This window comes from Antrostomus carolinensis, unplaced genomic scaffold, assembly GCF_000700745.2.
Source record: "Antrostomus carolinensis isolate BGI_N321 unplaced genomic scaffold, ASM70074v2 scaffold34423, whole genome shotgun sequence".
NCBI lineage: Eukaryota > Metazoa > Chordata > Aves > Caprimulgiformes > Caprimulgidae > Antrostomus > Antrostomus carolinensis.
In genome coordinates this window covers 1093-15349 of record NW_010303696.1, presented here as the reverse complement: position 1 = coordinate 15349, position 14257 = coordinate 1093, and the positions used below count along the sequence as shown (strand labels likewise).

Genomic DNA, 14257 nt, shown 5'->3' with positions numbered 1-14257 from the left:
CTTATTCTCCCCCCTCCCGCCCCTTTTCCCTTGCTTGGCACAAGCTAAAGGATTCAAAAGGAAGCCAGGCTTGGCAGACACAGGGGGAGGAGGGAGTGGGGAGATGAAAGAAGGCTTCTCTCCAGCTTTCTCTTCCAGTTCCCACACTCAGCCCAGCGCAGAGAGCTCCTAATGATTCCCAGCCGCACCTGGAGGAGGCCGCCCGGACGCCGAGGAAGTGGGGGCCTGTTTATACAGCCAGCAGGAAAGTCCCCCAGAGCCACAGCCATGCTGTGCAGGGTGGCCCCACAGCCCTCCAGCCTGGTCACTCCAAGTGACAAAGTGCCCTGCTAGTGGCACCTGAGATGGCAGTACTGCCTCAGCATCACAGTGCCCAAGGTGGTGGCTCTACCTCAGTGCCATGGTGCCTCATGCCAGAGATGGAGGAAAACCTCTCCATTCCCAGCTTGGTGGGCTTCAAGCAGCTGCCCTTCTCCATGCAGGACACATACTCCATGAGGTGGTGGGTTGGGGACCACCTGGGGACTAAGATGGCCACTGAGGCTGCGCTGAAGCAGAGATGCCAACTCACACACTCCCCAACCACACGCCTGAAGGGGAAGGAGCAACAAGTGGCACCATGGAAGGTGGTGATGCCACTTGGAGCATGTTGGGCCATGAAGGAGGGGAATGTGTACAAGGAGGACACCTGCCACCATCACACCCTCCCACTGCACCGCACGGCCCTTCACACCATCTCGTGGCACCTGCTCCACACAACTGTCCCCATCCCTGTCCCCACAGCTGTGGCAGCAGAAATGGACCAGCCATTCCCCAGGGAAACCACATCCCTGTCAGGACGGGTGTGAATTTCCAGCACATGCGGCCGCTTCCACCCAAGCACAAATTGTGACGGATGCAGCCCAAAAGCCAGTGCCGCGCAGGGCCGGCAGCACCAGGTTTCTCTCATGGGGCAGCCAGAGCAAATTTTCCCTCATTTATCTTCCCTCTCACACAATTCCACAGACAAAGGCTCTGCAGGTCCTCACTCGGGGCTTTGCTGCCTCTGAGCAGCATTTTGCAAGGTGATGATCTGGTTGTTGTGACTGGAAGTGGTCCCTGTTTTTGGGGGGATGATGTCAACCCCCCAAACTTGCACAGCCCCAAATGGGTTTGCTTTATCTCGAGGGGGAAACCGCTGCTCCCTGCTCAATGGTGACAGCCACGGAGACAAGGACACAGCCCTGGCACAAGCACTGGCCAGTTCCAGCTGCAGGGCTGCTTGTGGGTACCACCAGCTGGTGGGACATCACTTCCCACAGAATAAAGCTTAGAAATTCAGAGCCAGTCCTGGGCTCTACATCCCCTTTTTACCACCGAGAGAAGGGATAACCATGCAATTTGCCCTAAAACAAGACAAGCCAAAGTCCCACCCTGTGTACAGGACTCCTTCCCTGAGGATTTTATTTTTTATATATATTTTTTTAAACACTAATGCCCATCTCCTCTCAAATGATTCAATCAGAAAATTTGGCACCAGTTGTGCCAAGCTCCCAGCAGCACGGGGCTGGCCATCGCTCCGCAGCGGGTGCAGCCGTACTTGCCTGGCATCTGTAGCCCCAGGGCTGCAGACCCCCTCCTCTCCTCTCCTCTCGTCCTCGGTGGGATTATGTGCACAGGCCTGTCCTGCACAGTGCTGCCAGCAAAGCTTTGAAGTGCAGCCCTGGTAACGAAGCTTTCACTGCAGGAATGGGAAAATGCCAGGACAGAGAGATCTCCGCCTCCATCACTCACTGGCCTGGGCAGAACTGGGAAAACGAAGCAGTTTTTTAAAAGGCGAATCTCCGGGGATTATTTGCTCTGTGGTTACAAAATCTTTGCCCTCTTGCATTTTGCTGCAGCTCAGTAACCAAAGGGTTATTTCCAGCAGCCTGGGCAATGCACAGATAGATCCCTACAGCTACCTGAAGGACCAACTTCCAGGTGTGGAAACCGCTGGCTCCCAAACAGACCCAGACAAGCCCCAGTTCTGGGGGGGAAAGAAGAAGCAGAGTGGAAGGTGGGTCCATCTACCCCACTGACTCTTCCTGGAGAAGGGCCAGACCTTAAACAGAAACCGTCTGGTGCATCTTCCAAGGAGCTGGCCCAGCGTGGAACTGCTTCTTGGCAGAGGGACACGCCGGCTTCCTCCATCAGCGGGGCGATGAGCAGCTTCACACACGCTCCGTTGAGTCACTGCTTCGTTGGTGGCCTCCCCAGCACGGGACAGCAGAGCCCAGCCACCCCGGGTGCACACAGGGGAACCATTTTAGGTTCCAGTGACAGAGGCATCAGCAAACGCTGCTATAAATAGTGGTGTGGAAGGAACGAGATGGTCAGGCTGTTCAAATCCTGGCACGGCCCCGCTAACGCTGATAGCAAGTGCCCTTTGCTTGTTCTCCTGCCGCCAGGTCCTCTTATCTATTCTTCCAGCTCTGGGTGTTTCTGTCACCCTGTCACCAGGTCCCCTGCCCTGACATTTTAGCATTCTGGGATGGCTGCAGGTCCCTGCTCACATTTGTTGGCCCCTATTCTGCACTTCAGAAAGGATGTAAAACTAAATGCGTTGCAGGAACGAGGTGGAGTCCCCACCAGCACAGCCTGGGACACCTCACAGCCAACACCACGGGACAGTCCTGTGTTTGCACGGCCCCTACATGCCAGGACCTGCTGCTGTGCCTGCAGGCATCACCGCAAAGATATGGGGTTTCACCACACTTAAGACCACTCCTGTATTTCTGTTTTTCTTCTGCAAGGAGCTGGAGTCATCCTCCAGACCTGGTATTACCTCTGGATTATTGTGATCTCTGTTACAGTGATGGGGAAACTGAGGCAGGGTGGTGTCATGACTTACCTGTGTACATGTGGACCAGAAGAGCAGAGTCCACACTCTGCCCAACCTCCCTGCCATGCAGCTGGTCATCAGGGGTGTCACACCCTCACCAAGAAGTCCCACAAGTTCTTGGAGTCAGGATTCATTATGAAAAGCAGTTCTTGCTATTCAAAGGCCGTGATTACCTCGTGAACATCTGCGCTGACAATAGCTGAGTGGCAGCATAATTCTCCATCAGCTCTGCCTCCGCTTTCTCCTCCTCCATGTTCTTCATTTTAAAGCACACTCATTGCAAAGCCCTTTGATGCCTGATGTAGGAAAAAGCTCAGAAAACAGGAAACAGAAACAAAAAACTCAGGCTTGCAGCAAACCAACAAGAAGACATCACAGACCCAACTGCACAAACCTCCCCCTTCCCTCCCTGCATGTCTCTCCGTGACCCATTGGCTCCTTGGCCCCAGTGCCACCGCTGGTCCCCAAGAGCGAGTCAAAGGCTCCTGATGGTCTTTGCATGAACATCAGAGGCAACTCTTGGCTTTGGCATAGACATCCTGACCTCTCAGGACTGGGTGGGCCCACCTGGACTTTCACTGGTGCAACAAGGGCCTTATCAGTGCTGGAATTTGATTATTTATTTTTTTTTCCTCCAGGCATCTGGTGGAAGAACATGCAGGATTGGGGATGGGCTTGGGAAAGGCATTCCAGCCAGCAAGGCTGCACAAGAACACTCTCTCCTGAGGACCATCCGTCCCTTAAGTGAACACCCATAGCAGAGATGCTGCCCTGGGGCCTATGGAAATTCCTTGGCTATATTTGGTGACGGATGGAGAATTTGTTGCTTCCCCTTAACCCATCTGTTCTCCTTATTGGCAGGGAGGAGCAAACACCAGAACTGCAGTGTCGCTATTCGGATAAACCCGGTACTTCAGCAGCAATAAATCTCCTCTAAAAAGCTTTTGCTGCCTCCCACCTGTTGGCTGGGAGAAGATCAAGCTGACAAAAGTCTTCTGCCAAATTGTATTTTTATCCAGGACTTCATCACGAGTCCAGGTTACAATAAAAGCCTGTTCACGAAGCAGAGGGAGGTAGATGTATCACAGCACATCTCTCAACTCTGGAATCCCACTTCTCCCAGAGGTGTCCAGTTCACAGGTAGCTGCTTTTATTACATTTTCTGAATTCCCTTAAATCCCAAGAGACCCTTTTCCTTCTCATCACCCCCAACTCCTTCACTATAAAACCTTGGAGGTCCCAAGCAAGGACCCCAGACTGTCTTCCTAGCTGCACCACGGAGCCAAAATACCCGTTGTGAGAATGGCAACAGAGCGAGTCGGGCTGGGACCAACACAGTTTATTACAGAAAAACACCCAGAGGGATTTCATTAACATGAACAGTCCATTCACAAGAAAAACCGCTGGAGGACAATGAAGTGAAACCCACAGCAACAACACACAGCGGGCAAGTCCAGTCATCAGCCAGCGCAGCACAAGATGCACAACCACACTGGACCATCAAGGTGGGAGATGTACCCAGCCCATGCAGCTGGTCCTGGGGACCACGTTGTTCCCCCAACCCAAGGCGATGTCATGGATGGGCACAGGGGGGAAAAACACAAGCAGCAAATCCACATCCACCAGTTGCAGTGATGGAGGAGAAAAAAGAAACAAAACATAGGAAGCCGTGTGGATAAAAGCAAAAGGGAAATTGCAGGAACAGAAAATCCTCCCCACACAGGGACGACTCAGGAGGAGCAAAGGGAGGTCTGCCTCACTTGGGGCCCATTTCCTGAGCCCCAGGTCTCCCAGCAAGCCCCTAAGCTGCTCTGGCAGCAGGAGGACCCCAAGCAGAGTCACTAAAACTCCTGCCAGCACTGTGCCCCTGTTCCTCAGCTTGCACCCAGCTCCCTGTGCATCTCAGTACCTGAAAAGGCAGCAGTGAAAGCTGCTGAGATCCAGGGCTCTGCCCCAAAAACCACAACACATTGCTTCCCTGGAGCTACCAGCACCTGCAGACAGGGCACATCCTCCTGCACAGCCCAGCTCTGCCAGCACCCATCTGTGCTTGCACCTTGAATCCAATCCCACCAGCACCCTGCCCTGGTTCCTAAGGGTTTGCTGACAACCCTGTTCCTCTTGCAATGTCACCTCCCGGGCTGGCAGGAGGCCCCAGCACAGCCCATTTGCAATCTGGGCTTGGCTGGGCTTTCATGATGCGATCTTCAGGAAACACCTTGGAAATGTTTACTGGGAGGCCAGGCTGTTCTCCCTATCCCAGCTGCCAAAAAGGTCTCCGAGATACAGTTCAGATCCCAATATCTGCGATTCACATTAAAAAGATGAGACCTTTTTATAAACCTGTCTATTAATAGACGTGTTACCAAGATACTAGTTTCTTTCAAGACTTTTTGTTTGTTTGGATTTCAGACCTTCCTCTAAGGTGCTCGTCACCCAGATGTGATAAATAAGAGTCTGTCAAAGTGAAATAGTTCGGGGGAGAGGGTGGAAAGTGCAATTTGCTTTTCACTGCTTGAGCAGGATTTAGTGCAATGAGAAAACAGTCTCCCGAGCCACTGAAGGCATCACAGCTTGTTTATATATTCATCAAAAGTGCGATAACTCGAGCTCTCGTCTCGACATCAGGAAGGGCTGAGCTGTTTGAGCTGAAACTTCCCTGCAAATTCGAGTCAGAGACAGACACAGACCTCAGAAAACTTCAGCCCATGGAGTTGGTTCTTGTAGAAAACTACTATCTGATAACACTGGGCATCCTTCATGCCCAGCCATGGGGTGTGCTGCCTAAAATAAACCCCCCAAAAAAACAAGAAAAACAAGTAGTCTTGAATTTTTTTCTCCTGAGATTGTCCTTTGGGACAGGGCTTTGTGCAGAAACATCAGGGTGATTTTCACACTGATTTCTGAGCAGCTCTCCAATTGATTTCTCTTCCTGTTTTTATAATCAGAGATTTGGTTCTCTCACAGCATCACTAGCAGAGGTGTCTATTTTAGGAAACACCAGAGGTTTTAAGAAGCTGAGCAAAAAAAAGATTATCAAGTCATATGGGCTCAGCCTGAAAAGGGGGGTGGAAATATCCTTTAATTAAAACCCCTAGGCTGAAATTCTCTGCAGATTTACCTAAATGGACTTCAAATGATGTCCCTAATATATTAGGGCTTTGCTTTTAACTTAATTCCAGCCCTAGGCATGTGTCTGCGGACCCTGGACGGCTCACACAAGAGCTGGGCTTTGGTTACTTCACTGAGATTATTATTTTTAAGTGCTAACTCATGCAACTGTGAAACCCAAATTTAAAAACCTGGGCCAACAATACACTGGCCCAAAGCTCCAGGCAGGAAACAGGATTTCTTTTTTTCTTAAATACATACATAAAAGTGTTTGTCTCTATTTTTTTCCAAATTTTAGTCCATGAAAGGAAAGCTGTTCAGCTGACAAAAGGTTGGTGAAAGGACAATGACATGAAAGATTTTCTGGTTGGGGAGCAAGGGGCTGGTCTGTGAAGGAACAATATTATGGTTTAAGTTTAGTTAAAAGGGACAACATTTGGTTTCAAAGCTACAAGAAAGGTTTTTGTGTGTGCTCCCAACTTTCCAGTTCAACAGTTCAGCCTGAACATTTGCTTTGTAAATCAAAGGCTTTGGGAATTACCTGGGGTTTTAAAGAAACACCAATAAGTTAAACCTGCCTGGCACAACAGTCCACAAAAGATGAGATCCATCCTCGAGGGATTTTGCTTGAGGATTTTGCCTGAAGCAAGCGCAGAGGCACGAGGAGGAACAGGGGGGAAAGGGCTGGTGGGGCTGCCCAGCACAGGAGATCCTCCAGCCCCACGAGGAGGAACGGGGACAACACCACGACATCGCAATGAATACAGAGGTGAAAACAAAGCCTTTCATCAGCCCCCTCCTCCATCCCTGCCCCCCGACAAGGCTCCTGCTGGGGAATAACCTCACAGGGCAAACACTCTCTCCCTTGCAGACCAGCACAACCCAGGTCAGAGCATGGTGCACGGGGTGAAGTCTGTGCCACACGCCGGGGACCGCAGGACCAGCCAGCTCCACTACTTGCTGTTCGGGGTTTGCTTCTCCTGCGCCGGCCGCTTGTGTTTCTGGGCGATGCCGTAAGGGACGTGGGCAGCCACAGTGCCCATCTCCTTGGCTCCCTCCACGTGGAACATCTGGTCATCGAAGAAGATGTGAGGACGGATCTTCTTCAGCAGCGGCCCCTTGGGAGCCCCGGCCAAGAACAAAGCTTCATCCGTCTCCAGGCCCCAGCTGCGCAGAGTCTTTAGGGCCCGGGCTCCTGAGCTGGCCGCGCTCCTGGCAGTGACCAGGTAGGTACGAATGGGACACTCCAGCCTCAGCCCTTTGGAATAGAACTTCTTCTGCAGCTTCCCCAGGGCCTCCAGGAAGCCCTTCAGGGGTCCCTGCCAAAGCAAGAAACCATCACTTTGCAGACCCCCACGCTATCCCTTCCTCCGGGAACCCAGTCCCAGCAGAGCCAGACGTGCTCCCTAACCCCTTCTCTTCTGTGAGCCCCCAGAAACGACAGCGAGAGGCCAGCCACAGCCATCCTGTGGGCCAGCAGAACCAGGCTGCTGACCCACCCTATCTCACACTCCACAGAGAATCACAGAATGTATTGGGTTGGAAGAGACCCTTAAAGGTCACCTAGTCCAACCCCCACACGCTGACCCCTGACTCATTCCCAGAGGCGAGAGCATCCCTGTGGGCTGTCTCTCTCCCAGAGGCTTTTTCTGGCTGCACCCCAGCACTACCTGTGCCAGAGGCTTGTTCTCGTGAGCCTTTTCATGCTCAAAGAACATGTCCAAGCCGTGAGCCTTCACGATCTGCTCCGACTCATCAGAGAAGAGCACGGCATCACCATCAAATGCTACTCGCAGCTGGTTCTCCGACACCTCCAGGTCTTTGCTGGGGCTGAAGATAGTGGCTGCAGCGATCCCTGTGGAGGTAAAGCATGAGGCAAGAGGTGGCAGTTACCCAAGGACCCAGCCTCGTGCCTTCTCCATTGAGGAGCAGAGCAAAACACACTGGGCTGGAAGTAAACACTGCAAGGAATTGCACACACCCAGTGGTGCCTGCAGCTTAGCCCCAAGAACTTTTACAGCAAAAACAAATCCCCAGATGACAAACCTCCCTTTGCATACAAGAATTAACAGGGTAGAACAGTGCCTTTGCCTTGGAAGAGCTGTAGAGCTCAAGGAAAGTCTTATTTCTATGGAAACTAGAGGCTCTTTGGAGCATCAAGGATGGGATGTAGGACAAGGGAAACCATAGCTGCACATTAATGTAGGGACAGGGACATTGGAGCTATTGCTCCTGGCACCAACCCCCTGAGGGCTCCAGGCTCCCCCCGCTGTCCCCCCACAAGCTGGACCCCAGACTCACCCTCTTCAATGGCCCCACTCACTTTCTCGGCGTCTGAGGAGAGGTAGAGGTTGGTGTGATAGGCCTTGAGGTAACAGATGGGGCTGTTCCCTCCTGTCATGCAGAACCTCTCGATGAACAGATCTGAGGGCAGACAGACCCCGGGGTGAGCCTGACTGTCCCCCAAACAAGCCTTGACGCTGCTCCCCTGGGGCCTCCCAAGAGTCGGCAGGATGGGGGCTAATTTTGGTATCACCATTCAACGGCACAGCCGGCAGCCAGAGCATCCTCACCACCAGCCAACTTCCACTCAAAGCCCATGAAAATTGGGAGAAGTGGGCTCAGGGTGTGGTTTGGAAGAAAAGACAGGAGAAAGCATCTCCATATCTCGCTGCCAAGAAATAGCACTGCCCAAAAGCCATCAGCACCCACACAAAGCTTTGCTCTCAGCTCACCATAGTGATTGATGCTGTTGATCAAGCGAACCCCAACCTGGGCATGGTTGTTGGTCATAAGGACGATGTCGAAGAGCTCCTCGCTGTCGGGGTAGAGCTCACGCAGTTGGGTGTTCACTGCTTCCAACGCCTGCAGCACCCCAGGGTGAGGAAAGGTGGGTGTCAGTGAGCCCCAGACATGGCCCCCAACCCCCTTCTCACCGAGCAAAACACTTCTGCTCACCAAAACTACAGATCTGGCCCAACCCCAACTACACCCTGAGCCAAGGTGACATCAGCAAGAGGGGGAAGAAAAAAAAAAGACTGATTTGGGGGAAAAAAAACCCACATGGCTACTCTTCTATTTTCCAACACAAAAGGTTTCAAGTTCTCATTAGGAGATGAGAATAAATCTCAAGTTTTTGAGCTCCAAGTTAGAGAGAAGTGTTTTTTCAAGCAATCAGAAACAGAACCAGTCTCTCCTCATCAAGTGGATTAGTTTATTCATTGGGAACAGGCAAGAGATTGCTTCAGGGAGGGCCAGCACACACAACTGCACTAAATCCAGTGGAACTGGGGCAAAAATTGGAAAATATTTCTAGAGTTTGAAATGCCTCGTTTCAACACGTCAAAATCAGAAATTGGCTGACTCTGTAGCAAGGCTAAATTCAGCCAATTGAAATGAATAAATAAATTGCAATAATAATAAAAATAATAATAATAATTAAAAAGATATGAGAATTCCCTAAAGGGAAACTTTAAATAGGATCCAAAGATGCGATTTCTTCAATTCTTGGGCTCAGCTGACAATTTGGAAAATCCAACATTTCCTCAGTCCTGGAAGAAGCTCATCACTTGCCAGGAAGTTTATTTGACCTCTGTTTGCTCTGTGGCTACATCCCTTCTGCCACCCCACTCATTCCCTATCCCTTCCCCCTGGAAGCACCCCAGAGCGCTCCCCTCTCCCCAAAACCTTTGGGTCAGGACTGCAGTGTGGATTCAGCTCAGGTGGGTGGATGCTCACCTTGACGAAGGGGAAGGCAGCCCCAGGGAGGAAGGGCTCATTCTCATGGTCCAGCTGATATTTCACATAGGCTTCCACCCCTTGCTCATTGTAAATCTTCTGCTCCTCCTCCATGCGGAACAGCGCCCGCGATGACACGGCGATGGTGATGGCATTCTCAGGCTTGGGCTGCAAGGAAAGGCAGAAAATGGGGAGGCAGCCCCTGCACCCAGCCCCACTGCCCGAGAAGGCATCTGTTAACTTTCAACATGAAAGACCACGGGATGGGTGACACCTCCAGAGCAATTTGGAGGATAACCAGGGAGCTGCAACCCTGATCTTCCAACACTTCAACAGATGAAGCCCTGATGCACCATCCCTACACCTTTGGGATACCTGAGAGCCTTTTTCTGCTGCTCACACCATGCCCAAGCCCTCCCACTGCAAACTCACTCCCAGAACCCATCCAGACCCAACGTGCCATCCCTGGAGAACACTCAACCCCGTGCAGAAGGAATTTATGTGGCTTTTCCTCCCGCCAGCCAGGAAAAACCACACACTGCGGCTTGGCCAGATCCGCACTCCCACGATGCTGTCCAGATGTGACAAACAACCCGTGCCAGCACAGCTTATAAAAACCACTTGATATAGTTATTGTGGGCGGAAACATGACAAACAGGTGGTGCAAGCAATGATTTATGAGTCATTATTATTAATGTTCGAGGGCTTGATCCAAAATCCACTGAAGTCAACAAGGGGCCTCTAGTGGGACTTGGCAGCGAGAGAGGGGACACCAGGAAAGTCAATCTCATCTTGACCTCCCCACCCATCCTCACTCTCCCCTTGGAGGGCAGAGGGGTGTTAATTCCCATCACTCACTCACAAGCATGAAAGCAAATTAATTACCGATGGCCAACAAGAAATCCCTGCTCCCAGAACAGCAAATCCTACAGAGGGACAGTGACACAGGCAGCCTTGTCCCCAGCAGACTCTGCTGGGAGGAGGACAGGGCTTGGGGGCTCACACAGGGGATGCTCCCCAGGAGGATCCGAGCCCACCAACTCTCTGGGATGCATCTCCACAGGGAGCCTGTGCAATCCAGGCTGTCAGTCCTTCAGAAACACCTCACCCTCAGCTCCTCTGTGATTTCCAAGATCCTGGTGTAGCACATTGCCCTGTGAGTAATCCCCTGGCAATGCCATTTGCCCAGGGGCAGGAGGGCGCCTTGGCCAGCCCCTCTGCACACCCAGGTGCTCCAAAGTTCAAGTTCCCACCCAGCCTAGGGCTGAGCTCTACAGACACAGCAGCCTGGCAAGGACAAGGTACCCCATCTGCATTGGGGAGCTTCACTCCCCACAGGGCTGGGTCTGCCCTGGGGCTTGCTCTGCCCCCATCCTGGTCCCCGTTGATCCTGCCCATCGTGGAGACACACCCAGGAATGAGTCAATGGCAGCCCCCATGCCATTCCCAGCACTGCACCACCACCATGAGCGGTGCCTGGGGCCAGCCCTGCAGCACGGTGGGTCCCAGACACCTCTGCAAGGACATATCAGCACCCAAAACTCCCAGGAAGCAGATTACACAGTGGGCAATTAGGACTAGACACAGATTAGCTCAATATGAGAACATCACTGTGGCCAGAGGGATCCCTTTCCCACAGCGTTTGCAGAGAAATAAAGTCCCATTTGGAAGCAGCTCTTTTGAGAAAGCAGGTGAACAACCCCCAGGATCACCCAGGTCCAGGCAGAAGCTGACCAGTGACACCAGCATCATTCCCACAAGCGATCCACAGCCAGGTTCCCATCTTACGTTTAGCTACCCAGTGGGTGTTAGCTATTAACTCGTCATGGGCCAAGTCTTGGCACTCCAACTCATTAATTAATAACTCTAGTGTCATGGGCCATTTATTAGCTGAAAATATTAATAACTATTACAGCTCTTGGGACATCCGGCCATTAGCCTTCAGCAGGGAGTCCTCCCACTCCCCAGTCCCTGCAGCGCTGGGTTATTTATCTGGGTATGTGGGAGAACTTGTGGGTGTTTGCTCCTCACTCCTGGTCCCAGATGGAGCGTGGGGCAGAGCATCCTCCACAGCCAGCTCTGCAGGAGGATCCCCAGCAGAGAGAGCAGGTCAGCAGCACAGAGGCACGTCCAAGGGGGTGAGATGTGTGTGCGGGGCCACAAGCTGAGCCTAAGCCAGGTCCCCAACCTGAATTTGCATCTCTGCCTCCCCGCGGCACACACCTTGCACCTGGCAAGTGCCAAGAGCACAGGCACCTTGCACAACATCAACAGGCTGCTCAAGGTCCTTTTCCTGCCATTTAAAGGCACCAGCCTCCAGGAGGTTAATTTAAGAGGTAATAAACACAGCAATAAAACTAACCGTAAGCTTGGGGCACTAACTCTGCCCCAGTGAGGGTTGCTGGAGCCCCAGCTGCCTGCGAGTGGGAAGCCCGGCCTCCGGGAATGGGACCTGCTGGATCCTGTTCCCTCCTGCCAAGGAAGATTTGCACCTTTGGAGAACTTTCTGCAGGAAAGTCTCACCTGGGCACTAACGCAGCTCCCAGCTCTGTCTGGGCTGGAACAGCCCTGATGTTCTCTGAGAAATGCTGACATTTAAAAAATAAAGCAATTCTGCTCTGGGAGGAAGGAGCTGCATTTTGCCATTTCTTTGAAGTGGAGGTTTCATTTGGAAGCGTTCCCTCCTCAAGGTTGTTTGGATGCTTCTCCATCCCCGCTGGTACTGCAGATGATTATTACTACATTCAAAAATAGGCTTTAAAAATAATCATAATAAAAAAGTCACAGCGCTACAGGAACCACAGCACTTCAAATCCTCCATCAGAGTGCTGTGAACAAACCCCACTTTGCCTTGAAACACCACAGTTTGGGGGGAAAACACCCTTCATTTTTAACAGGAAGCATGTTCACGGGGAGGGTCCCACTCACAGTCCTCCCCACGATGTATTTAGTCCCACAAGCTGTCATGGAGCCTGTACAGATCCTGTCCCAACACAGCCCGGCTGTGGGTTTGGGGACTCTGAATGACAAACCCTGTTGTACCCTCAGAGCAGCACCCAAGGTCAGCCAAGGTCGATTAAAGCTCATCATCCAACACAAGCCCGGGAAGCAGCTGTGGGGTTCTGAATCCAACCGAATTTGCTGCCTGGAGATCCATGGTGAGCTCCTCTCCCTTCCTCCCTTCCCACGGGAAGGTCAGATCCAGCCCCATCCTGAACATCAAGCAAGAGATTAACGATGTGTTTAACAGAAGCGTGAGCAGGGCAGCACAGAGGAAGGTCCCATCTCAACTCTGGGTCCATCCCTGGGCTCAGCCAGACAGGAGGGACAACCAGGGACACATCCCAACAGCCCAGTTCCTCTACAGAGGAACATCAGCCCTTGGCACAGCTCCAGGTGCTCCACAAGGTCCAAACCCCATCTCAGAAGCATAAGTGACCTTTCCAGCAGGCTCCAACTCCATAAAGTGCAAAACCCATCCCAGACCCAAACACCTTGGTTTTGGGGTCAAAATATATTTCAGTAGTGACTGGAAATGGCACATTTTCCCCTGCAGATCCAACAGCTGGTGGGCCCTTAAATCGTCCTTCTAATCGGATATAAATCCTAAGCAGCCCCCCAAGGATTAGAGACAGACATTTGGAAATCCCACACGCACCCGGGATGTGCAGTAGGACTGTGCCCTCCCACCCACGAGAGCCACAGGTGCCCACAGTGGCACCCAACACCAGCAGCTTCAATGCCACCCCTGGAAGCCATCACCAGCCGGCTCTGAGACAGGAGCCACAGTGGGGACCCCATTCTGCACCCCTTGTGCATTCTGCATTGCCTGAAGCTGAATCTGTTGGAACCACCTTGATCCTAAAAATCTGGAGGAACTCTGGTAGCTTCAGGCACTTCCCTGGATGCTGCACAGGACCAAATCCCTGTGGCCAAATTCAAAATTTGGAGGTGAATTTTGGTGTGAAGTTTGGTCACAGAAAGGGAAGAGGCAGGGCTGGCTCCAGGGCCAAGCATGGTCCCCATCCCAACTAAAACACCCCAAAAATGAGGCACCCTGGTGAGGTGGATGGGACCCTGTGGGTGCAGGGGACTGGCAAAGCAGGGGACAAGCAGGGTGCCCAGAGGAATGGAGCCAGCAGAAGGCCAGGTCCCACCGCCCCAGCCTCTCCTCCCCGCGCGGCGTCACTGGAGAGGCTGAGGGACATTTTCTGCATTGCTGAAGAGTGACAAATCTCATCGCTGACCTCCCCAGCTGGCAGGAGTGAGGCTGGAGCAGGCGTGAGAGCTGGGGTGTGGGAAGAACAGAGACCCCATGGGCTGTGGGGACACCCTGTTAACCCATTTCCCAGCCAGGAATGTGCTCCTCAAAAACACTCCCCAAAAATCACCGTCTCCTGCCATCTTACAGCCCATCTCCAAGAGGGAGTTGGTGCCAGCTCCCACCAGTACCTGCTCCAGTTAGTGGAGAGATGTTCAGCTGAGAGGACAGACAGACCCAGCACCCACAAGGACACAGACAGACGACAGCAAACACCATTTCCC

At 52.4% G+C, this 14257-nt stretch overlaps 1 protein-coding gene across 1 annotated transcript; it reads right to left on the bottom strand.

Annotated features, from left to right (window-relative positions):
• Nucleotides 1-6907: 6907 nt before the first annotated feature.
• Nucleotides 6908-9880, bottom strand: LOC104522033 (cytosolic 5'-nucleotidase 1A; the record flags this gene model as incomplete). Its single annotated transcript, XM_010164204.1, has 5 exons — nucleotides 6908-7293; nucleotides 7645-7829; nucleotides 8276-8398; nucleotides 8710-8839; nucleotides 9713-9880. Coding segments are annotated over 5 exons (972 nt in total), but the record flags the coding sequence as incomplete, so codon positions are not given.
• Between the last annotated feature and the right edge of the window lie 4377 nt (nucleotides 9881-14257).